The following is a 27,191-nucleotide window of genomic DNA, read 5'->3' as shown; positions in this document are numbered from 1 at the left end:
AGATCTAGATCTGTCTAACCATAGAGTTAATTAAAACAAAACAAAACAAAAACAAAAAACAAAACAAAAACAACAACACAACACAAAACAAAACAAACAAACTTTACCCCATACTCATGGCTTTTATTTACTTCTTAGTTTCAGTGGATGCTATTTGCAATGGAAGAAAAGCTCTGTGACTTAATAACATAAACACATGGAAAGAACCTTCATAGGGTCCTCCTTTGTATTAGGCAAAGTCCTAAGCTAAGGCTCAGAACATTGGAAAGCCTAGTAAATTGCAAGCCTCAGTGTGAGAGTGAAAGCTCTGGCCTGGTAGACTGGAGACAGGACACCACGAGCTGAGACACCCCAACAGGTGGGGTGGTACCTGCAGAGCTGAGAGCGTCCCCACTGTCCTCAGCAAAGCTCACCCAGGCCAATTATTTTTGCGATCAGTCGCAGCTCTTCTGACAAAGGGAGACTTTACAAAGGTGCTCAGGAGCTAGCTGGCTTCCGAACATTTTGGCAAAAACTTGTTGGAAATGGTTTCATTTGCTCCTGCCCTGAGACCCATTCTGTCCCTGACAGACTTTGATTTGACACAGTGTGGAAGGGTAAATACCAGGCTTGTGCCAGGGGCTGAGGCCTTTAGGGTGACATGGGAGCCAACTAAAGATTTTGTAGTTTTGGCCTAGAGTCTGCACTCAAATTAAAACCAGATAAACTTTATAAACACAGTTTGATGACTGTGGAACAGCAGACTGACATGGGGTGAAGGAAATCGGAATTTGCCTGATAATTTGTCAGTCAGAGTGGAAGAGGGGAGCAGTTTCATCCTCATGTTTAATAATCTAAATCTCAGGTCTCAGCATGTTCTCCTTTGTTCTAACCTCTGCAGGCCCCAGGAATTTCCAGGTGGGCAGAGTATTTCCCAGAAAGGTCCCTGGCAGGCGGGCTTTCATTGACCAGCTCCCCATCACTCCTGGGGTTCAGCAAAGATGATAAGGGTACAACATTGGGAGAGAAGGGAAGGAGGCTTTGACTCATGGTTTCCAAATTAATATCTTTTCTCTTCTTATTTTGCATTCAAAACCAAACACAGTAGATCCAATTCAGCTTCAGGCACTTTCATCTGTGAAGTCAGATTGGCAGAGTTTGGAAAGGGAGAATATGGGGGAATCCAGGGAAAATGTAGAGGGATGCATTATTCATTCTGCATTATCAGATAATGAGATGTTCCAAATGAGTGAATCTTCTAGATAACTGAATCTTCCTTTCTAAACATTCAAACTTCCTCTATATTTTAGAATATATTTATATATTTTGTTAAAAGCGTGTTATAAGCATCTCTGCCTAGAATACCTGATTATAATTAACCATATCTTGCCTACTTACCCTGTTTTAAAGAGAAATTAATTTTATTTCTCTGCCTCCCAGAGATGCTCTCAGCTATGCCCTTCTGTGGCCTGGCAGTTCCAAGCTCTTTCTCCTGGTGTGCATGCACACTCTTCTTTGTGGGGGTCAGTTGTCGGTACACTGGGGCTGATAGCGTTCTCTCCCTTTCTTTTTCTAATCTTTTGAACACACCGACTTAGGAATAAATGGCTGTTTCCAGGGAAAGGCAAATAGCCATGCCTATTAAATCAGCAATATTATTTCCTACATGATTCTAAGTCCAGATCCATAAGCCATGATTCTCCGTCTGTTAAGTGATGATGCTGCGCTTGGTACCTGGGATGATAAAAAGTGCCCTTGAGTGGTTGTCCCCCATTATGGGAGATGACTGATGCTTCCCATTTATCAGGGCTGTCATTTGGGTAAAGACCATAAGTTGAATTCATTGTGTGAAGCACATCAACAGAGGAAAGCACAGGGTGGAGAATAAGAACAGTGTTCAATTTGGCCGTGCATGGTGGCTCACACGTGTAATCCCAGCACTTTGGGAGGCCGCGGTGGGTGGATCACGAGGTCAGGAGATCGAGACCATCCGGCTAACACAGTGAAACCCCATCTCTACTAAAAATACAAAAAATTAGCCGGGCGTGGTGGCGGGTGCCTGTAGTCCCAGCTACTCGGAGGCTGAGGCAGGAGAATGGCATGAACCCGGGAGGCAGAGCTTGCAGTGAGCAGAGATCGTGCCACTGCACTCCAGCCTGGGTGACAGAGCAAGACTCCATCTCAAAAAAAAATAATAATAAAATAAAATAAAAAGAATAGTGTTTAATTCAGTTTGACTAGAGAGGGTTCAGGAGGCTTTAGATAGGAAATGATACCTAAAAGGGGTTTAACAGGATGAATAGGAATTTTCTAAGTGGAAAGAAAAAAGATAAATATGTTCCAGACACAGGGAATAATAGCTATGTCCATAAGTTTAGGAATGCTAAAGGTTATCCCCATATGTCTCTGAGAAATAAACACATGGGTTGGGTGATGGTATTATTTGTTGCATTCAAAAAACTTCAAACAAAACAAACAACAACAACAAAACTTCTTGTTTCGTGAAAATAAAAGCAAGTGACTGAAGTTGCTACTCAGTACCAACCTACACATAAATATGGGGAACACTGGAGAAGGAAAGAAGGATCAACTCCGTAAAGGAAGAACATTTTCACTTTTCAGTGTCCTGTTTCTTTCTCTGGTGGCAAAGTCTGTCACACGAATGGAAGAGAGGTCTCGTGTATTGTCTTACCAGTCTTAACAAGGGTGCACCATGCTGCTCACTTTATTTATTGATTTATTTTAATAAAGTGGTTTTCAAAAGGTACTTCCCGAAACGGCAGCATCAGCATTACTTGGGAACATAGAAATGGAAATAACCTCATTGTTCAGTTCTCACCTATGAGTGAGAACATGCGGTATTTGGTTTTCTGTTCTTGCGATAGTTTGCCGAGAATGATGGTTTCCAGCTGCATCCATGTCCCTACAAAGGACACGAACTCATCCTTTTTTATGGCTGCATAGTATTCCATGGTGTATATGTGCCACATTTTCTTAATCCAGTCTGTCACTGATGGACATTTGGGTTGATTCCAAGTCTTTGCTATTGTGAATAGTGCCACAATAAACATACGTGTGCATGTGTCTTTATAACAGCATGACTTATAATCCTTTGGGTATATCCCCAGTAATGGGATGGCTGGGTCAAATGGTATTTCTAGTTCTAGATCCTTGAGATCACTTGGACACAGGAAGGGGAACATCACACACCGGGTCCTATTGTGGGGAGGGGGAAGGTGGGAGGGATGGCATTAGGAGATATACCTAATGTAAATGACGAGTTTATGGGTACAGCACACCAACATGGCACATGTATACATATGTAACAGACCTGCATGTTGTGCACATGTACCCTGGAACTTAAGGTATAATAAAAAAAGAAAAAAGAAATGGAAATAACCAGGCCCCACTAAAAACCTGCTAAAGTTAGAAACTGGGGCAGGGCCTTGTCATCTGTTTTTACAGCTCTTCTGGTGACTGAGATGCTCACTCATATTTGCGAACCAGCACTCTGACAACATAGAGAATGGGACCCAGACTCAGATGGAAACCCTGACAAATCAAAATCGGAATTGAGGAGAGCACAGACAAAGATATTTGTTGCCACTCTGTAACTGCCCAATGGGTTCACCTTGCCCACTGCCTAGACAGAGCCAATTTATCAAGACAGGGGAATTGCAATAGAGAAAGAGTAATTCACACAGAGCTGGCTGTGCAGGAAACCAGAGTTTTATTATTACTCAAATCGGTCTCCTCAGGCATTTGGGGATGAGGGTTTTTAAGGATGATTTGGTGGGTGGGAGAAGGCCAGTGAGTTGAGAGTGCTGGTAAGTTGGGTCAAAGATGAAATCACAGGGAATTAAAACTGTCTTTTTGCGCTGAGTCATTCCTGGGTGGAGGGGCCACAAGATCAGATGAGCCAGCTAATCAATCTGTGTGGTGCCAGCTGATCCATCAAATGCAGGGTCTGCAAAATATCTAAAGCACTGATCTTAAGAGCAATTTAGGGAGGGTCAGAATCTTGTAGCCTCCAGCTGTAAGACTCATAAACTGTAATTTCTAATCTTGTGGCTAATTTGTTAGTACTACAAAGGCAGTCTTGTCCCCAGGCAAGAAGGGGATTTGCCCTGGGAAAGGCCTGTTATCATCTTTGTTTTCAACTATAAATTATAAACTAAGCCCCTCCCCAAGTTAGTTCAGCCTATGCCCAGGCATGGACGAGGACAGCTTGGAGGTTAGAAGTCAGATGGAGTTGCTTAGGTTAGATCTCTTTCACTGTCTCAGGTACAATTTTCCAATGGTGGTTTCAACTCCACCTTATTTCCTAATTCTAGCGTACATGGTCTGGCTGACCAACCACAGCAGGGCACAGACAGCTTCTTAGGGAGACCTCATGTTGCTGAGGTGGCCTTGGTTCTGAAAGTTCAAGACAGGGGAATTGCAATAGGGAAAGAGTAACTCACACAGAACTTTATTTTGTGTTTCACTGAGAAAGGGCCTATCTCTCTGGAAGGCTCAGGGTAAGGCGCTTCCAGGAAACAGACACGGAAATTCAGTGGTGCTTTACTGATTCGTAAATGAGCCAGATTCACTGCATGATAGCCCAGGAGTTCCTCCATTGGTCCATCTCCTTCCCATTCAAAGTCTAAATCGAAAAATAAATTTTAACTAGAAAGTAGCAGAATTCAGGCAAAGGGGACATCATGGTCCTGTTCAAATGTTTCCTAGCATCCACATATTATGGCATAATCCACCCAGTTCACAAATATTCTTTTAGTCATAGAAACCAGGCAGATGGAGTGTAGAGTTGGGGACTTGGGTTCCTCTGGCAGTAGTGGGTGAAAACCGTTCCTTCCTCTTCTCAGACACATGCTCTGTGCTTCCAGATAGATTCCCTACTAACAGACGGAGGCAGGCTTTATTAGAGATGCCCTCTCAGGCCATTCTTGTGTTGCTATATAGAAATGCCCGAGACTTGGTAATTTATAGAGAAAAGAAGTTTAGTTGGTTGATGGTTCTGCAGGCTGTACAGGGAGTATGGCACTGACATTGCTTGCTTTTTGGGGAGATCTCAGAGAGCTTTTACTCATGGTGGAAGGCAAAGCCAGAGCACTTCACATGGCCAGAGGAGGAGCAAGAGAAAGACAGAGGGGTCACTCACTTTTGAACAGTGAGATCTCATGAGAACTCACTCACTATCATGAGGAGAGCACCGAGGGGATGGTGCTAAACCATTCATGAGAAATCCACCCCCATGATCCAGTCACCGCCCACCAGGCCCCACCTCCAACACCGGGGATTACAATTCAACATGAGATTTGGGCAGGGACAAATATATACACTATTATCACCCCCTTAATGTCACAGATTACATTAGTTTCGGATCTTAATTGTCCCTGGGAGCCATGTGTGTGTATAAGGTGAGTTTGTGTTTATATGATCTCAGCAGTCATGTTACTGGAAAGAGCTCCTGATCCAAACCCCAAAGGAGGGTTCTCGGACTTCATGCCAGAAAGAATTCAGGACAAGTACACAGAGTAACATGAAAGTGAAACAGCTATGTTGTTTGGGGTATATACCCTGGGGTTCATTATCGAGCACCAGGAAAATTTAGGACACGGACACACAGGAGGTATTTAGGAGAGAGGGGTCTCTGAGGGGAAAGGACCAGCAGGTGGCAAAGTGGCCAAATTTTATAGTCAGGTTGGAGGAGGTGGGGTCTGGTTTACATAGGGCTCACAGACTGGTTCCATCAGGTATGATACTTACATAGCACATGGGGAAGGCTGGCCACCACACCCTAACCTTATTATGCAAATAGTTTTTCTAGTTAATTGGCGCCATCTTGTCTGCTGCTTACAGTACAGGCCGCTGCCCAAAGAGAAGGGAAGATGGCGCCGCCATCTTGAACGTGTGTAGTCTTCCCGCCCCATTCACTCCTACAAGCTCCCAGCTTGCTTGTCTGTGTCTGAAGCTCGACTTTACAGGCTACTCTTTGTTAGAAAATGATTTGGGGCCACTTTTCATGAAAAAGAAAAGCCTTCCCAAGGACTCCCATACCCTCGCTATCTGCCTAAGTAATTTCTTCTTAACTCCTGTATTGAAAGTAACTGTATTACGAATGTAAAGGAATAAAAGAGTGGCCACTCCCTTGGCAGAGCAGCAGCATGGGATGCTCGACTGAATATACTTATAGTTATTTCTTGATTATACGCTAAACAAGGGGTGGATTATTCATGAGTTTTCTTAAAAAGTGGTGAGGATTTCCTGGAACTGAGGGTTTCTCCCCCTTTTATACCACATAGGGTAACTTCCTGACATTGCTGTAGCATTTGTAAATTACCGAGGCTCTGGCCAGAGTGTCTTTTAGCATGTTAATGCATTATAATTAGTGTATAATGAGCAGTGATGATGACCAGAGGTCACTTTCATCACCATCTTGGTTTTGGTGAGTTTTGGCCTGCTTCTTTACCACATCCTGTTTTATCGCTGGGATCTTTATGAACTGCGTCTTAGGACCTCTTATCTCATCCTGTGACTAAGAATGCCTCACCTCCTGGGAATGCAGCCCAGCAGGTCTCCACCACATTTTACCCAGCCCACCTTCAAGATGGAGTCACTCTGTTCCCAATCCTCTGACAATCCTGGGTGGCATTTATTGATCAAGTTCATGGGAATGAGGATAATATTGTCGCTTTGTATACAATTTACATATATTGTATAATATGTCTGTGTTTCAGTTACTTTAGCCATTACATGAAGGAGAGGGTTGAAGATGGAGAGAGGGAAAGAAAAGGAGAAAGTGACGTGGTTACAGATATGTCAAGGAGGCACCAATCTGTCACCATGAGAGATGCTTATAAGCTTTAGCTTGAATTTAACTTGAGTCCAGCCTTCAAGTAGTTCACTTGTTTTTTGGGAGTTAGGTGTCTCTCCCAAACCAAGAGATCCTCTGCTGTCTCTTCACTCTTTAACATTTTAAGGGAATGGGGTAGAGGAGAGTTTATTCCTCACTGGCTCTGCTCCGTTGTCATTGTGCTAATAATATTGTTATTTTATATGAGAGTATTAACATTTACTTGTTGTCTTATCTTTTAAATGCCACTTAATTGAGAGGGAAATGAGCAGATGACTGAAAGTGAGCTGTGGTGGAAAAGAGTAACACCCCTGCCCTAGCCCATCCTCCTAGGGCCAGGAGGGTCCCCATTATCTCCATTCTCTTTTGTGCTGGGGCAGCTATAGGGGGGGCAGGTGCCAGGGAGAACGGGAATTCTGTACACATTTCTAAGCTAGGGCAAACTCTTCAAAATTTCCACTTTCCTTTCTGCCCTACTTCCATTACAGCCTACTTTCTTCTTCTAGTCTTTTTAGTCCCATTATCCTTTTACTCTCTGCACCCAGCCCACCAAGCTCCTATGCCTTCCCCAGGAAAGCTTGCTGGCTCATAAGTCTTGATCAGTGTTGGAGAGGGAAGGATGAGATAACCGTTCTGAGTCTCCACAGACACACACAGCCCGTTTATAATCTCAACTCTCTTTGCTTTGAATCCTCCCAAACGCTGTTTCTGCTTCAGGCACTCTCTGTAGTACAGTGTCTAACTATAAAGAATTTTCATCACCTTGAGAAGGACCTCAGAAGCTACCAGGTCTAAGCTCTCATTTTTACACCCTTAGGAGAAGTGAAATCCATTGGGAATTAATCTTGCATTGTTGGAGAGCTCCTTTGGGTCTCCCTCCTTCACTTTCCACCAATGCACGCTGCTTGACACTGTCACCAGTAATGCATGTGCTCAAGGCTAAACATGGTGTCACATTCAGAGAGATGGCAAGTGGCAGACAACATTCTTGATGGAGACTTTTTTTCCCCTCCACCCCCCTGATGGGGATTTTAACTTACCCACTTCAAAAATGTTAGGAGATACCTAATTTAAGGATTAAAAGAAAAAATAATCTTCCAATAAAGTGGGTCATAGGCTAGCACAATGACCTTCTTCAAAGATAATAAATCTGATGTGGGCCTTGCCAGTATACTTAGAGTGAGATTTGTACATTCTCTAGAAGTAGCACTTTACTGTCTATTGGATTTGGAACCCGACTGTTCGCTTTCCCGGACTCCCTGCCTCTGCCCTTTCTAAGAATCTAGTCATAACCTTCTTCTCCTCCTACTTTAACTTGCCTAAAGCTCCACCAAGGGTTTTCAGCATGGGACTCCTCTTCCCTTTCTCCAAGATGCCTGCAGGCCATTTACTCTTGACTCACTCGCCCTCTTTGTCTTGGGGATAGACAAATGAATAGTTAGAGAAACAGTGAATGCCTGTGCTTCAAGGTCAGCTTTCCCACCCCACTTTTCTGCCTTTACTTATGGCATCTCCCCCAGTAACAATTGTAGAATTTCCCAGCACTTTCCGAAGAGGGAAGAAGGTATTTCATCAATTTTAATTCAAATAAAGTGAGTGCCTGCTGCCTGCCCCACTGAGTATGTGCCAAGCATGGTTTTTGCCCTTGTCATCTTGCTATGTCCCAAGAGCCTTTGACATTTTCTCTGGTGACATATTTTTAAAGTGGCCTTTACTTTTGCACCCAAGTTTATGAGAAGTGCCAGTCCACAGATGTGTTTGCAGAGACTAATTATTAGGCTGATTCTTTTGAAATGACTGTTCTCTGTCTACAGCAGTGGAAGGTAGACCACCCAGGCTTTCCTTTCCCTAATGTGTCCCATCTGTGAGGCAGCAGAGAGCACCTGGGGAAATATGCGATGTCCGTGTGTGAGAACAGTCATATTTGAGCGCTGTCCACCAGCCACCCGGCCCCGGTACTGTGCTTACTGCTTTATATGTACTGACTCATTTAATCCTCACAACAATCCTACTTTGTAGGTACTAATTATATGCCTATGTTATAGATGGAAAAAAAATAACATACAAATAGCTTAAGAAGCTCTCCAAGGTCACACAGCTGGTAAATAAATGGTAGAGCCAGGAAACAGACCTGCCCCTCTCTCTCCAGAGGCCAAACTCTGAACAATACAGTAAATGAACCTTAACTGACATATGTGGAAAGGTGATTTACTGAAAAGGATGTTGGATCGTGCATTCTCACTCATAAGTGGGAGCTAAGCTATGAGGACACAAAGGCATAAGAATGATACAATGGACTTGGACACGCAGGGGGAAAAAGGACTGGAAAAGGGTGAAGGATAAAAGATGACACATTGGGTGCAGTGTGTACTACTTGGGTGATGGGTACACCAGAATCTCAGAAGTCACTAAAGAACTTATTCATGCAACTAAACACCACCTGTTCCCCCCGAAACCTATGGAAATTAAAAAATAAAAATAAATAAATAAATAAACCCTTTTAAAAAGGATGTTGGGAAGCCTGGCAAGCCCAGCAACTTCTCACTGGGAAGTCCCTGGGCAAAAGACATAAACAGAGTTCACAGAAGACAGTAGAAATCACCCTCACAACGATGACATGATGCAATCAAAACCATGCAGAAATACCATTTCTCACTTATTGAATTGGAAAACATTTAAAAGTTTAGTTATATAAGCTTCTGACAAGACTTCTGGGGAAACAGGTTATCTCATAGGTTTTTAGTGGACGGGAACGATGGTAAGACCCTCATGAAAAGAAATCTATCAGCAATCATCAAAATACAGATAGATGCATTTACGTTTTAAGCCAGTACTTATTCTATGTTTCTATACCAAATACACAGTTTACAAATCTTGTGGGAAATTGTAATAGCAAAATGTTGAAAATCGAAATCAACTCACATTCTGTGGATGGGGTACTAGTTAGATAAACTATGATATATTTATGCCAAGGAATACTACACAGCTCTGAAAAATGTATAAGGTATATTTCTATAAATATGGGAACAACAGTACATATGCTCTGCTACCTTTGTCTTAGGAAGGATGATGATAATATATTTTCTTATTTGCTTATTTTACATAAGTACACATTGGATGGATAAACAAAATACAAAGTTGTACAAATCTGTAGAAATAAAGGGATGGAAATGATAAAGGTAGGAGTAAAATATTTCTCTATACACTTTTAAAAGTAGATTGGTGTTTGAATCATGTTAATGTATCAACTTTTGAAAAGTTATTAAATAATTTGAAAACAAGATATTATGTAGCTTGCAGAATTGTGGGGGAAGGCTGAGTAACTGGTTGTAGCAAGTCTCTTATTTACAGGGAAAAAGAAAAATATTTCTCTATGCAAAAATAAATATTCTCCATCAAACCTGTCACCATATGCCCCAGATACTCTGATACCAGGCTATGAAAGTAAACTTAGTTATTGTTCCTTCCTCATAATAATAAATGAAGAAAAAATATTCTTTCGAAATCTCCCCACTTCACAGCTTCATAATCAAGTTCAAGTGTAGTGACATTACCGCTATATACCTGCTTGATGTATCCTGGAGCTACAAGACTAGTACATAGTGGGTATTTGGCTCCTGTGAAATTATAAAAAGCAATTGTTCCTCTCCCCCAATCATATGTATGTGACAATTACCTGCAAAGAGAGGTACATAAAAATAGACAATGTTTAATGAAACCAAAGTATTATTTGAAGATGAATCAAATAAAGATTTAAAAGCTGCAAGACTCTGGAATGTATGATGAGTATGCCATGGGCTCGTTGGGATTCTGATTTGGAGAATCCCTATAAAACTGGAATGGGGCAGTCCTTTCCTTCTCAAGGCCATGCTCCTATCAGCTTCCCTGAGTATAGTGAGAAATGTTAGTGTGTGGCTCCTTCGTCACCTTCCTGGAGTTGGCATGGTGTGTGCAATGCAGAGGATACTGATTTATACAAGTGGGAAGTGATGACCCAGCTTGTCCTCCTTTACTGACCCTGGAGGCCCAGGGAAGGCCAGCGAAGAGGTTTTTCAGCAAAAGTGGCCTTCTTTTGTAGCTGAAAGCACTGAACTTGAGGCCACTATTATAAATATCAATGGCTTTTTACCTGGCATGCCGGTGAACCTTACTAACCTGAAATATTTTCTGGGCTGGTGACACTGGAGCCTCTAATGACTTTTTAGTCGGCTGCCTCTGTATTTAATGTGTTTTCAACATTTTTGGCTGAACTGCTTTCCAAAAAGATTTGCCCAATAATTTCAGCCTAAGCTGTCTAAAATATTATAGAGCACTTGTTGCTGGGAATAATATTTTCCACGATAAAATCCCTGCAGCATTGTGACATGTTAAATATTTTTAAGATAATTTTGTATATGTCTCACCTTTCAAGGGAATGGGAACCTCAGTTTCTGGTGGACAGGTGGTGAGTAAGGAGATCTGACCCCTCCTCAGTAAATGGTGTGAATTATTCCATTGGAAGCATAGTCACGTTATGGTCTGGAGTACTGGGAAGCCATTTTTTTTTTTAACGTGCTTTAATTGCTTTTTGCTGGGGCCAGGGATATTTATGGGTTAGGAGATTGCCAAGTTATTTATTAGATGGAGTATCTAGGGATAGACTAATATAAATCACTTAGGCCAGTATTGAATATACCAGACACTCAGTAATTTAAAAAGCTTTAATAAAAATGCTAAAATATGAGACTTGTCTTTGGCTGTAATGAGACTCAGTTATCATGTTTTTATCAGCAATATTCAGTCACAGACACCCCTGCCTTTTTCAAGAGTAAGAAAATGTGGATATAATCCTCATTTCCGTACTCTCCAGGTTTGTTGGAATTGAGGAAGGTTTTAAAAATTTAAAAAAAGGCTTATATAATAATTATTTGGGAAGCTAATTGCTGACTGAATTCCTCATTCTTAGAAATCCAAGAATTATAAGTAATGTTTTTTGTGGATCCAGCATGATAGTGAGTGGGGAAAACAACGTGGGGGTATATATGGCTAAACTTGGCTTATGTGTTGTACTTTCTATAAAAAAACCATTACTGTGTGTGCTACACTCAAGCCCTGGTCTACAGAGAACAGAGTCAAAACTCATTGTGGGCCAGGCGCGGTGGCTCACGCCTGTAATCCCAGCGCTCTGGGAGGCTGAGGTGGGCAGATCACGAGGTCAGGAGATCGAGACCATCCTGGCTAACGTGGTGAAACCCCGTCTCTACTAAAAATCCAAAATATTAGCCAGGCATGGTGGCGGGCACCTGTAGTCCCAGCTACTGGGGAGGCTGAGGCAAGAGAATGGCGTGAACCCAGGAGGCGGAGCTTGCAGTGAGCTGAGATGGCGCTGCTGCACTCCAGCCTGGGCGACAGAGCGAGACTCCGTCTCAAAAAAAAAAAAAAAAAAAAAAACAAAACAAAACCCAAAAACTCATCATGTTTAGAACCAATGGAAACCCTGAGAACTCAAAATGTAGTTGTTAATTTGTTTTACTGGAAATACTAAATTAATGGTCTATTCTATACGATTTTTTGTTTTTGTTTTTATTTAAATCTTTTTCTTTTTTAGAGACACTTGGAGACACTGTACTCCCAGGCTGGAGTACAGTGGCACAATCACACCTAACCATAGCCTTGAACTCTTGGGCTCAAGCAGTCCTCCCACCTCAGCCTCCCGAGTAGTCAGGACTATAAGCGCACGCCACCATGCCTGGCTGTGTGTGTGTGTGTGTGCATTTTAAAGAGACAGGGACTTGCTATATTGCCCAGGCTGGTCTAAAACTCCTGGTCTCAAGTAAACCTTCCACCGTAGCCTCTGAAAGTGTTGGGATTACAGGTGTGAGCCACCGCTCCTGGCTCTATACCATTTTATAGTTTAAAAATTATATTTACTTTTATCATGTCATTTATTCACAACTAGAACCTTTTGAAGATAGCTCTATCATCCGCATGCCACCAAATACTGCTTATTTTAATAAAATTACCCAATGGAAGAATAATCCCTGAGCTCAGACCCTTTCCCTTCTCTTCCTACAGTAGACAAGATGATGGACAAGTGCCCATTTCTTAAACATTTTCCAAATCCCAGCTTCCTCCCAAGATAAAGAGTTTCTGTATCTGTTCCCAGATAATTTTCTTCTTCAATTCTGTCGTAGACTTGAACACACAATGACCACAACTTGGGTGCAGGGGTGAGGCACAGTGATCTAATCTTGGCAGCACAAAGCAGGTGGGAGAAGAGAAGAGGGGTGGGTGTTCAATCACAGGCAGGAAATTTACTGGGAAGTGTACCTAGGCTGATTCCAGATAGATGGCCTGAGGGTGAGGCTGCATCCCAAGGGGCAGCCAACTCTGTTGAGACACCCCCTGGCCCCCAACATTGCTACTCAGGTGAGCAAAACACAACAGAGACCTGCAGCCCATTCATCCTTGGAAAGCTCGGGGTGTGGGCAGGAGTCTGTCAATACTCCCATGTCGCCAGGTGCCAGGCTGCAATATGGAGCAAGCCAGCGAGGCTCAGAGAGGCTGGGTGAATCTGTCCTGCTGATGTGGCTTCCGGAAGCTGTGCTCCAGACCCGGATGGAGACTGGGTCCTGTGCAGGGTTCTAGAATAAACTTAGAAGAAGGGTCATGGAAGAAACCACGTTTCCCCTCAAAAATTTAGGATGGGGGACAAAGATGGACACACGAAAGTCGTTTCAGAAAGCAATGGCAGACAGATCTGCTGGACAGTGACAAAATCAGGAAGGCTAGGAGTTGATGGAGACCAGGAAGGGCATGAAATCCTAGGAGTGGACACATCTGGCCTAATTCTCAGCCCAGGCATCATTCCACATCTACCTTCCCCAGCTGGGAGTGGCTTAAAATGTGATAGGACTGAGGCGGAAGACTGGAGGCATCAAGGACCGTCAGTGAGAAACTGAGGAATTCAGGCTGCTTGATCTGGGCCAGGAATGTCCCTGTTCACACTCCTCACTGATCATCTGTAACCAAGGATCACTAAATGACAGGTCCAGGAATTAAAGCAGAGAGTGAGAAGATGCTGGACTTCCCCTGCTTTGCCTCATTTGGTTTTCTCCCTACTCAGTGCAGCAGGTGCTTTTCGCATGACCTACTTTTCAGATCATCAAAGTGAGGGCCACTTCTGTTCCAAACCTTGCAAGACTTCCGTTTTACCCATCTCACTGTGTCCAAACCAAAAGCCCTGCCAGCAAGAGTAGAGAGACCCTGGCCTTTGAAGCCAGGCACATTGGATCACCTCAAGCTGTGGCCTGGCTGTAGCTGAGACCTTGGGTTCTGCAGTCAGTCAACAGGAGACACATCTTAGCCTCTCCTCTTCCAGGCTGTGTGACATTTAGCAAGTTATTTAATCCCTCTCTGCTTCTATTACCTAATCCTTAAAATGTAAAGTAGTAGTAAAACTGCCATGTAGGGTTTTCATAAGATGAAGTAAGTGATGTGCGGCAAACTTTGCACAGTGCCACTTGACACTTATTAAGTTCTAAATAAATGAGAGTTGCTGGCAAAAAAAATCTGGATATAGAACAAAGAGCCCATAACATTGTCATTTACTATGTGCCAGGCACTGTGACAAAACCCTTTTATATTCATTTACCATTTATTCCTCACAGTGACCCTATAAGTTACCTATGATCACGATGCTGTCCTGCAGTTTGAGAAACTGAGATTAGAGAAGTCACACAACTTGCTCAAGGTCACACTGTGAATAACAGGGAGGGAGCTCGGGTTGTAGTAACAAGAGACTGCCATGACCGTGTTAAAGAAGAGGGTAGAGAAGGAGAGAGGTCTGAAACTCGCTCCAGGGAGGCTGGAAATACTCAGGGGCCTTCCTGCAAGAGAGAGACTTGGGTTGACAGAGGTCATGGGCTTGGCCACCACCTCACAGCAAATGCTTGACAGAACTGGGACTGGAACCAAAGTACTTCCTCATGGGCAAAATGGGAAGTTAGAGCGAAGGGCATTCCTAACATCTATTTTGACTTGAAAAATCTATGATGTAAATTAAACCCTGTGATCCTGAGTGTGTGTGTGGTCAGAAGAACTCTCCAGGGAGCCTACAAGTCGGGGGGGAAGGGAACAAAAGGAGCCTCCCAGAGGGAGGGCACCTCCATGCCCCAGAAAGAAGAGAACTCGACAAGAAAGACTCTTTTGCCGTATTCAGTTCCTCTGATCATGGTCACTTGTCTGAATTGTGCAAATTAAAAATAGGAAGTGTGTGTCTGAGTCTATAAATAACTTCTGTAAGAGACACTGTGGAGACAACCGTCACAGATGAACTTAGCAGAGCCTGAGAGCTTTGTGATGTCACCCATTCCCTGGCATGTATTCATGTATGTGTTATTCAGAACCATTTGTTCTCATTCCCTATCATTTCTCTCATCAAAATAGAGCCAAGAGGAGAAAAGCAATCAGAATGGAGTGGGTCTATTCTGCAGCACAAAGTAAAACCATATCACACCAGGACATGGCGGGAGTCTGACTCACACTCAGAGTATATAAGACCAAATAACGTGGATCTGGCCCTGCCTCAAAGAATAGGATGTGACTTCATGCAATTAACCTAGTTCCAATTTGCTGGCTGCCCCCCTGGATCCTGAGAGGTTGTATTTTTCTGAAAATCTCCTGGCATTAGCAGTTACATTTAGCACACATTGATTGAGCACCTACCAGATACCAGGCATTGTGCTGAGAGGCACCTGGAATACTGAGATGAACAAATGACAGTTCTTAATTATAAGGATCCCCAGTCGAGTGAGTGAGAGAGACATGGAAAACAATAGAACAGTGTGAAAAGTGCTGTGACACTAACCACATATCCTGCCATTCACCAGGCTCTGTTTATTTTACTCCCAAATGTTACTCAAATGTCTCCCTTTTGGCTCATCTCTCCTACTACTGCACTTGTCTAACCTTCTACCATTTCACTTTTGGACAACTCCCTAGCCAGTTTCATTTTCACTTGCTCAACTTCAGTCTATTCTCCACACTGCAGCCAGGAGTGACCAGTTCCCAGTGGAAATCTGTCATGCCTGCATCACTTGTCATTATCATCATTATTATCATCATCATCACTACCACAATCATCACCACCAACATCACTGCTATCATCATCAGCATTATCATCACCACTACCATCATCACCATAATTACCATCACTATCTTCACCACCCTTATCACCCTCAACATCACCATCACCATCACCATCTATTACCATCATCATTACCATCATCACCTTCATCATCATCATCACCATTATCATCACCATCACCATCATTATTACCATCATCATCACCATAACCATTATCATCATCACCATTATCATCATCACCATAATCACCATCACTATCTTCACCATCTTTATCATCATAATCACCGTTATTATCACTATCACTATCATCATCTATCACCATCACTATCTTCATCACCACCTTTATCATCAGTACCATGATTTTCATCATAATCATCATCATCATCAGCAGCAGCAGCAGCATCACGTCTTTAAACATTTTAATGTATCACTCAACTGCTGTTACAAAAACATTGAAAATCTTAGTGTTTATTCAAAGAATCTGTAAGTTCCAGGGTCTACCTGCTCTTTCAGCCTCAGTTTCTGAGATTCGCTATGTTCATTTCATCCACACTCACTGAAGCTCATCATGCTCTCTGTTTTGTGGATCCTTTGCACAGGCTGATCCATCTGCCCAGCTCTGCCCACAACAAACCCTTCACCAAACTCACCAACCAGTAAAAAGTCCCTAGTATGGGCTATCATGGAGCTTTGAACCACTTCATAGCATAGCCAGAGTGAAATCACACTAGATTCTCATGATGACTTACCAGCGTCAGTGTTCTCCTGTGTACACTAAGCTCCATAATTTACACGAGAAAAGGACCTTGTCTATTTGTCATTCTACTTCCAATGTAATGCCTAGTTCATAGTGGGAACTCAAAAAATGTTTTCAGTGAATATATTAGATCATTACACATAGGTTGTCATGGAACACAGACATACATTTATCTGTAGAATGTGGGAACCGATGGAGAGAAGGTATTCTATCTCAATACCAGTTTTCAAGTATGAGTAAGAGTTGAGCATATGGATGGATGGGGAAGATGGCTCATGGGCAGAAGGAACAACACATGCAAAAGTGTGGATTCATGAATTAACATGAGGTATTTGGAGCATTGCCAAATGGGCTGATGTGACTAGGACTGTGTGAGTTGTCTTGGAAAGAGAAGAGGAAACAGTGGGCAAGTAATGAGAAATGGGGAGTTAAGCAGACATTATGCAGTATTATTCAAAGAACTATCAATAAACGAAAAGAATATTTTCTGAGAACTCGTGTGTGTTCAGTTGTTGTCTCTCCTTGTAGTACAAGACCTCATAAGAGATGATTGGCCATGATTGATGTTTTTATAAAACTTTTATGAAGATACAATTCACATACTATAAAATTAGTCCTTTATTAAGAGAACAGTTCAGAGCTTTTAGAATATGCATAGGTTGTACACTAGTCACCACTATCTAATTCTAGAATATCTTTATAATTCCGATAGGAAGCTCCACCTCCATCAACAGTCACTTCTCATTTATCTCTCTCCCTAGCTCCTGGCAACCACCAATGCATTTTTTATCTTTATGGATTTTACTATTCTGGATATTCTACGTGAATGGAATCAGACAGTATGGTCTTTTGTGTTTGGCTTCTTTCACTTAATATTTACATGGTTCATTCACATTGGGTCACATATCAGTACTTTGTTTCTTTGTATAGTTATATAATATTCCATTGTATAGGTGTATCACATTTTGTTTATCCATTCATCTCTTGATAGATATTTGACTTGTTTTAAAATTTTGTGTGTTAGGACCAATGCATGAGCTGTTGTGTGGATATATGCCTTTGTTTCTCATAGGTACATAGCTAGAGTAGAATTGCTGACCCATATGATAGCTTATATTTAGCCTTTTGAAGAACTTACAGACTTTCCTCCAAGGTGGCTGCACTGTTTTACATTCCCACCAACTGTATTAGTCTACTAATTCTCCACATCCTTGTCAAAGCTTATTATTGTCCCTCTTTTTGATTAAAGTCATCATAGTGGATGTGAAGTGATATTTCATTGTGGTTTTGATATGCATTTTTTTCTGGTAAATAATGGTGCTAAACATCTTCTCATGTGCATATTGGCCATTAGTATATCTTCTTTGGAGAATTATTTATGCAATTCCTTTGTTCATTTTTTAATTGGATTATTTGACATTTTATTGCTTTTACTTATTTTGACAGTAGTCCCTTATTAGATATGTGATTTTCAAATACTTTCTCTTATTTTGTGGATTTTCTTTTCACTTGCTTTTTGGTGTCTTTTTGAAGCACAAACACTTTTAATTTGAATGAAGTCCAGTTTATCTATGTTTTCTGCTGTTGCTTGTGCTTCTTGTGGTATATCTTAAGAATTCATCACCTAATCAAAGGCTACGTAGTTTTTCTTGTGTTTTCTTCTAAGTTTTAGCCCTTACATTTAGGTCTTTGATCTATTAATGTTTTGAGTTGATTTTTGTATATGGTATGAAGTAGGGGTCTGACTTCACTCTCTTGCAAGGGGATAGCCACTGATCTCAGTACCATTCATTGAAAACACTATTCATTCCTCATTGAATTGACTTGGCACCTTGTTGGAAATGAACTGACCATAAAATGTGGATACATTTTTGGATTCTCCATTCTATTCCATTAATATATATGCCTATCCTTATGCTGATTTTTAATAGTGCATATTTCCTAAGAATGTGTCGGGAATTAAAGGAAGCAATGTGTATAACAGCACTTGATGCTAGGCTTCGAGAAATAAACATAAACGATTTTGTTGTTGCTGCTGGTGGTGGTATTACTCTGTTCCCAGGAGGAGCTCACTGATAGACCCAACTTGTTCCTGAAAGATCATCAGCTCCCAGGGTTTTAGACCAGAACAGACCTGGGGATTTGCAATCCAATGCCTCCATTCTAAAGCTAACCAAAACAAATTAACAACAATGCACACACACAAACACAGGAGCACACAAGTGCACATACAGCTCTAGCCAGGTACATTAAATGATTAGCAAAAGGTCACAGAGCTACAGAAGGAAAATGTTCAGAAAATGCTCCTCCTTACACTTCATGCAGTGCTTTTTGCAAAATATTATACTATTTGAGTATACAGAATATCACACAACCTAGCCTAGGTAAATGCCATAATTCCCAATTTGCCTCTGGTTTAAGAAGTAAACATTTCTATTAAAATGCAAAAAGGTAACCCCATAAGGATAAAACATTGGATCTTTAAAAGTCTTTTTCTGTATTATTTTTATAAATTAGCCTTGAGTGTTTAAAATGGTAATGAAAAGTATTTCACATTTATATTAGCTTTTACATGGTCTCTTAATATTTTGTTATTCCCTGATAATAATAACAACAATAAAGTAAAAACAATAATAATAGCTATTTAAGCCATTTTGAAATAATCATCACTAATCTAATCTCCATATCTCTGTGATACAAATATTTTTATGCCCATTTCACAGTAGAGGAAGCTGAAACTTAATGGCTTAGGTAATTTTTTTCAAAAATCACATAGAAAATACTTGGAAAAAAATTGTATTCAAACCTTAGCCCCTATGACTCCAAATCCCAAGATTTCTTTTTCTAACTCTGACATACAGCCTTAAATAAAACAATTAAGACTAGACAACCAATTGACAGAGACAGGGCAGAGTTGAGATGCAGGGAAGGCTGCCTTTGCAGTTACCTTGTGGAGCCATCTCTAATGGGGAGCAGGTCCTGGAGGGACAGGATGCGGAGGGATGTAATGGAAGCTGGGCAGCTCTGGGTGACTGGGAGGGGACCAGACAGAATGGATGCCCCTTGCAGGGGTGTAGCAATGACTCGTAATCTTGGCTGCATGCCAAATTCACCTTGAGGACTTTCTGACACTATTACTCCCTGTTCTGATTCAGATCTAATAATCTGCAATTTAAAAAAATTCCCAGAGAGTTCTTGACAATGTGGGAATTCTTGACAATGTGGACAGAATGAGGAAGCAGCCCTCAATACGCACCTGCTTTTGGCCAAGGATTGAGCTCAGAGTTTTACCCATACCTTCATCCTACCCACAAGCAGGTGTCATGAGCACTCCTCCTGGGAGAGGAAACTGGCAAGATTCAGAACTCACCTGCACTCAGGCATCCAGCTGAAGTGAGGCCAGGACCAGAGTCCGGAGCTGTGTGACTAGACCCCAAGGCCAGTGCTGTCCTGGTGACCTGAACCCCTCTCAGTGGGTCTGGCCCTGAGGGTGAAGACTGTGTCCCAGCATCCTGCTTTGTGGACACACTTCAGTTCCTTTATCTTGTCCTGTCTACTTCAAAGCTGTTGTCAAGACCAAATTAGATAATAAAGCCCCAAATACCCATCACATACGAGGTATCATTACTTATTGCATTGCTAAGGATGTGGGCAAAGCTGAGGTAGGGAGCAGCAGCAGACACCTGTGCATCTGGTCCCAGGCCCACTTTGCTTCTGCCTCTCAGCTGAGATGAGGTCTGGGACCTGGCTGAGCAGGACATGGTGCTGAGGTCTTATACCCTGTTCCTTCTAGAAACAGACACCCCTTAAAAGAAAATATTTTAAAAGCCAAGCAATTTCTTCATACACATGTGAGATTTGCCATATGCATTTGCTTAGGCCCAATAGCTCAGTTTAAGAGGAGGAAATTGATGGTTAGTCATTGAATATGCACATTTTACTCTGATAGCTAGAGTGTTTATGCACATATATATTCTACATATACTCTATGTACATATGAAATATATAGTAATGTTATACTATATTATTAAATATAGTATACAATATACTATATTATATTATTATATATAACATATCATATAATATATTTAAATATATATATGTGTGTGTGTATCTCCAAGGTAAGCTTCATTTAGTTATAAGTCCCAACTTAAAGTTGGAAACTAAGATTTAGAAAATGAGCAATTAGGCACAGATAAAGCCATTTCTCTGATTCTAAATGGCGTGAACAATATCAAGAATGAGTATCTACAAAGGCTAATAGCAGCTAACATTTACCAGATACTTCCTTATTTCCATGCACTGTGCTCCTGTGTTGAATACATTTATATTTAGTTCTTGCAACAACCTGAAGACACAAGGTTTTCATCTCCATTGTACAGATGAGGAGCCATGGGCTTAGGCTCGGTAAATAAAAGTTGTCCAATGCCAAGCAGGTCTATTGGACTTCAGAACCAGAGGCATGTTCCCTGGCCTCTCACTGCCATTTCCACCACATCATATCAACTTTATGCAGGGTGGGGCTGATATGTGCAAAATCACACATTTCAATCCCAACTAACTTTACGGAAAGACGTGTTTCATCTTTGGGAAAGCCTTTTCCAGCTCAAGTCTTCTGTCTCCCAAGTACACAATCATTTAAATGAAACAGTATACAGAGTAGTCATTTATGTATTTATTTAGCAAGTTTTTATTAAGCATCTATTAAATATTGTGTGGCAGGCATAGTTCTATTTACAGGGAGTGTAGTGGTTTGTAAAGTAGATAGTTTAGTGGGCCAGAGAGATGTTAAACAAATAGTCATATACGTGGATATAAAAGCCCAAAACTATGTATGTATTATACAAGAAAATGTAAAGGTTGAGGAGAGATTGTAACAAGAGGACCTGAATTAGATATTGGGGACAGGGGACTGGGATCCTTAGCAAAGACTTCTCCAAGGAAGTAACATTAAAACTGAGCCCAGAAAAAAAATTACACACGTGAAGAATAGGATGGTGAGGATTTCAGGGAGAGGATAGAGCAAGTGTCAGTCTCTTGGATGGGAAACACTTGACACATTATCAGATACTGAATTTAGAAACCCATGCACTCATACATTATGTTTACAGGGATAAAGAAGATGTTACTGCATGCCAGTCATTGTGTGTATAATAGGAATACGAGGGTACCTATCACAGATCCTGTCCATGTGATAGCTCAGTTGCAAAGATAAATGGTATGATAAAGGCATAGACAAGAATGTCTTGGGGAGAGAAAGGGTGACTCAGACATCACAAGTAAGCTCTGAATGTGAGTTGAGAACTGGAGAGTGGGTGGATCAGATGGCACAGGTGTGGGAATGGGTTTTCCAAGCAGAGGGAATTGTGTGTATAAAGGTACAAAGTTGAGAGGATGATGGAGCTCTGGAGAGAGGCTTTAGAGAAGGACCTAGAAGTTATGTTTTGGACAGACTGCAAAACAAATGGTTTTGTAAATCCTGTTAAGAAGTTTTAGGCCTTCCATCTTTATCAAGGGGCACATGTGGGACGTTTTAGGCAGAAGCAACATATTTAAAAGATAACTGTGGAATTTCTATCTCCGTCTATCTGTCATCTATCTGTTTATCTATCTATCTATCTATCTATCTATCTATCTATCTATCTATCTATCATCTATCTCTTTCTGTCTACCCACATACTTACCCAACTTCTGTCAATATATCATCTGTCTCTCTATATTTCTATCTATATTGATCTTTCTTCTGCCTAGCTATTACCCGTCTATCATCTATCCAAAATGACCACATTTTGAAGTTACCGTAGTTGTGCATTTAACCCTCTGCACAATCTATGCAAAGGCCCTATTGTAAAACACCACCATCAGTGAAAAGATAAGCAGATACCTACGGCACCAGTAGGGGAAGCTCAATAGTGTCTGCACAGATGACACACTGTGCTATTTATTATCCTTTAGTTAAACTCTGTGGGTCCTACCATTTCCTTTGAGTAATTTGGGCATGTCAGGTAAGGTTATTATTCATTTCTTTATGTTTATATGTATATTTACAAGCAGTAGCAATATGTATAGATGCATTTGCTACAGATACTCATCTAAAAATTAAAGATCACCTGCCAAAATATGGAGAAGCATTTAAAAGCTATCCCCAAGTGTTCCTTTCTTCACAAAGTCATCATGGAGACAAGGGTAGAGTTGTAGTGATATTGCGGAACTCAACTCAGATTTAAATTTACATTAAAAGTATTGAATACCTTCCTTGGCAAGCAGCATGCATGGCCCTGGGGAAACAAGGACAGTGAAAATAGGCCTCTCGTGTTGTGGCCTGCAGTGTGCAGGGGGCGCTGACTTGAATGGGATGTTTTTGTTCATCATGGCAGGTGCTGTGAGGGAAGATGCTCTGGGAAGACATTTGAAGCAGAGTACACAAACACGTGAAGGCTTGTGGATGGAAATTTTGTTTGGGGAATTGGTCAACAATAAACAAAGAGGAATCATAATACAGTGAGAGGAACTCTTGTTGACTGACCCTATAATTTTGATCAATTTATCTCCTCATGCCTCAGTTTCTTCAATATTAATGGTGAGAATATTTATTTGATTTATCTCACCATTTGTAAGGAGCTTGTTTATCTCAATAAACAAGGAATTTGAAAACAACAAAGTTGCTTATTAATGTTAGTTTCTAAGGATATTGTAATTAAGAAGAGAAAGAACTTCCCTTTCTGCCAGTTCATCCTCTGCACTTCCTTTTCTGTTAGTGATCCACACCCTAACACTGTACTTATCTTTCCTCCTTGGAGAAAATGACAGAGAACATGACGGAGCTACAGAGGATGGCACACAACACTACCTGGGCTTAGTAGGAACGTCTCGGTTAGCCTTCGTGATCCTACTTCAGGAAGCTCTTTCCTCATGGGTAACATAGACTGAGCACCTGAGCAATGAGGATGACATGCTAAGCATCCATGGAGTTTTACATATCTCTTAATCCAGCATCCTTCACACTATCGGATGAGGTACGATGTCTGTGGAAAGAACAGTTCTGAGTTGGTGGCTGTGCTGAGTTCTATCCTGAGGCATCATAGCTGCCTCCATTCAATGAATGTGCTTTCCTCAGCTGTGTGTAACTTACTATTAGGGAGCCTTTAGGGTCTGAAAAAAAAAATTAAGACAAAAAACTTCAGATGGCCTAACAGTTCCAGCTGAAGCAGACATTATTTTGAGAATATTTTGGAAGTTGCACTCGAGTTGTTGCTTTACAGAAGTGAAAAAAGTATTGACATTTCTAAGCCCAGAACTATTTTTTAACAAGCTAGAAAATATAGGAAAAAGAAAAAAAACAGGTAGAACATTTTTCTCAAGAGAATGCAGTGTAGCTAAAATGTACGCTATTTTTCCCCAGCATGTATTTGGGTAAAATATGTGCACTGAAATTTCAGGCCAAATCCTAATGCAGAAATAATCCCAAATATGGCAGATTTATAAGATAGGCAATTTTTATTTATTTGCTAATGTAGATTAAGAGCTCAAATGTTCTACTTGTTACTCATGGCTTCTCCTTGAAAAGACTTACCTGTAAGGTCTCAGCAGCATAAAACTCCAAGCTGCAAAATCGTCTGAATTCAGCATTTGCCATAATTCTCCTTTGCCATCAGCTCAGCTCAGGTTTGTTTGGAATTGACCTGCCCTGTACCTGTTTGGTAATTAATAATTCACAATTAAATTGGCAGTACAAATACATCAGCATGTCTACAGGCTTGGAGCCTCCGCTCTGTGTTATCTTCCTTTTATTTGAGGATCTGAAAGAAAATTGGAAAGAAAGGTTTGAGTATCTAAAATCTTCCATTCAAAGCTTTACCTCCCTTAGTTTTGGGATTTCTTTTCAATCTGTTTTGGATCTTTCTTTCAAAGAGAAATTAAGCATGTACCGTTGTCAGACTCTGTGATTTACACTGAAGAGTAGAGATGTGTGTGATTCCACACTTGCCCTCCAGCTCCTCATTCTCTAGGTGCAGAGACAGTCAGAAGACAATAAGCTGCCATACATAGAGCACGTTCAAAGCCCTCCCTGGGACAGGTCTAAACAAAACACAGCAGAAGAGATGACTGCTTCTGCTTTCAGGATGTGGGGAGAGGTTAGGGCAAATGGCAGGGGAGAGAGGATGTTAGGGTACCCTTTGAAAGATGAGTCATATCTGTTGGTAGGGAATCAAAAAAAGACAGTCAAGGAAAAGAAAAGTTATGGGAGTGCTGATGCTTTTAAAACATTCAGGAGAAGATAAGGGGCCAGTGTGTGCCATGTGCTTTGTTAGAGGAAACGGGGCCTGAGATGAGGTTTGTTGGTGGGTTTGAGGGTTCGACTCCAGAGAGCTCAGGTCATGCAGAAGGGTTTGTTTGTTAAACGTGGTGGGCCATTCTGGGGTAAATGAGTAAGGAGGAGAGAAGTTTGATTCCATGATTACTTGGAAAGATTGCTCTGGCTATGTGTAGGGAATAGATTGGTGGGACCCCAAAACGGAAAGAGGCCAGGTGGAAGGTTCCCAGTGGGAGGCTACTGCAATTATCTGTGAAAATTGGTGAGAAACAACCAAGACAGTGGTGGTGATAAATAAGAGGTGAGAAGGAATCTGGGCGTTTTCCAATACTGATCTTTGAGTTGAAGAGAATCAAGGCCTGGAGGTGAGAGAGTAAGACCAGGTGTCATTTTAGGCTAAAATTTGTAGTGCTGTGGGTACATGGGCATGGTCCTGGCTCATGAGAGGAAAACTGTTGTTTGTGAAATATGTTTTTCCTGACATCATCATGATCGTCGTCATCGTCATCTTAGGAGCTAACATTTATTGAGTGCTTACTTTATATCAGTCACTCTGCTAAGCCGTTATTTCACCTAAACTCACTGTGTTGTGAGTTTAGCTACTACTATCATCCACATTTCACGAGTGAGAAAAATAAAGCTCAAAGGGACAAAGGCAGGTCACCTTGCTAACGGTCATGTAGCAGGTGAGGAATTAAGCTGATTGAAACATTGGTCTATCTGAATCCAGAACCCTGCTCCTAACCACTAGGATATGATGCCACTTAAAAAATACAATTTGGAGTACAATCTCATGGTTGCAGTAGTAGTAAGGACACACATGCATTGCTGGTTGGATCCAGGATTTTCTAACTCTATCAAGAGAGTCAGAGAATTTCACTGAGTTTTAAAGGATGTGTTTTAAGGGATGGTGAGGGATTTTCAGGTTAAAATAAGTGAGAAACAAAATAATTCCAGGATGGAACAACCTGTTCAAGGTCAAAGATTTTAAAAGGGTCTGCAATGCTCGGAAAATAGTAACTAACTCAGCGTTATCGGCATTTTGAGTGCAATATTGGGGAAGGCTTGAGGCTGAGGACAGTGGTCCCTCATGGTTATCAGCTTACGCCACTGATTCCACTAAAAACAATAAACATGGGGATAAACAGGAGCTCTTGGAAGGCTTTGTGAATATTTTTGATTTCGCCTTTTAATCAACAGTCACACCCTCTCTCAGGTCCTCTGCTTCCCACCAGTGTTCCCACATCTGCCTCCTGCTATCACCAAGGTATAATATAGAGCTCCTTCTACCATAAGTACAAGGCAAACGTTTATGGCCCTATCTTTGGCGAATCAAGCAACTTGAAATTTATTATTGTGAACAATATTTATCATAAAAACATGCTATACAAAATTTGTAGGCTAACACCTCCTTTTAAGTGCAAAGAATTATTCTCAGGTATTTCTTCTATCCTGTTTCCTTACAGTTCCTCCTCAGATCATGAATATCTCCTCAGACGTCACTGTGAATGAGGGAAGCAGTGTGACCCTGCTGTGTCTTGCTATTGGCAGACCAGAGCCAACTGTGACGTGGAGACACCTGTCAGTCAAGGGTAAGATGCTGACCTGGAGGATGTTTTCAGCGGTAGTATGTTAAAGTCTTGGCTCTTATGCACAACAGAGCTTCAGGAATCAGAAAGCATTTTGTAGCCCAGTCATATAAAATCAAGCAGGCAATATGCACCAATTGCTGGCTTTTTCATTTCAAAAGAAGGATTCATAGAGGAAATTTGCTAAATTATGGTCTCAGTCATTTTTATGGCCTTAGATGGCTTCTGTTTTCCAAACTATGAAGAACAAAGGACATAAGAATAACTTCCAATGAAGATGTGAATTTCTGAAAGTAGAGGTGGGTCAGTTGGTGGTTTGTTCTTCCTGGAAGTAGAGCACAAGGGTATTAGTGTGGCCATGGAGAAGTTTGGCGTTATTGTGTGTCCAGGAGAAAAAGGATCTCCTTGCTTCAGCACTTTTAGGACATTTATCCAGAGCCGCACATGTCTGACCTGTCCATAAACAGTTCACCTTCAGTGGAAGAAGGATGATGGAAATGGTTAAGTGCATTTGGGCATGACTGTGCTGAGCAGTCAATAATTGGTATGAAAACATCGGTTAAAACCAT

The 27,191-nt window shown here is 41.4% G+C and overlaps 1 protein-coding gene across 13 annotated transcripts in view; it reads left to right on the top strand.

Moving 5' to 3' along the window:
* Window positions 1-27,191, top strand: part of LOC105476165 (opioid binding protein/cell adhesion molecule like) — a 1,438,816-nt gene that overhangs the window by 1,294,524 nt on the left and 117,101 nt on the right. For all 13 annotated transcript variants that reach the window (XM_071076070.1, XM_071076074.1, XM_011731839.3 and 10 more), the window contains one exon: window positions 26,500-26,625. In XM_071076070.1, the coding sequence (XP_070932171.1) occupies window positions 26,500-26,625 (126 nt within the window). The remainder of the gene's footprint in view (window positions 1-26,499; window positions 26,626-27,191) is intronic.

This window comes from Macaca nemestrina, chromosome 12 (assembly GCF_043159975.1).
Source record: "Macaca nemestrina isolate mMacNem1 chromosome 12, mMacNem.hap1, whole genome shotgun sequence".
Lineage (NCBI taxonomy): Eukaryota > Metazoa > Chordata > Mammalia > Primates > Cercopithecidae > Macaca > Macaca nemestrina.
The sequence above is the reverse complement of the archived record's forward strand: the minus strand, read 5'-3'. Positions and strand labels throughout refer to the sequence as shown.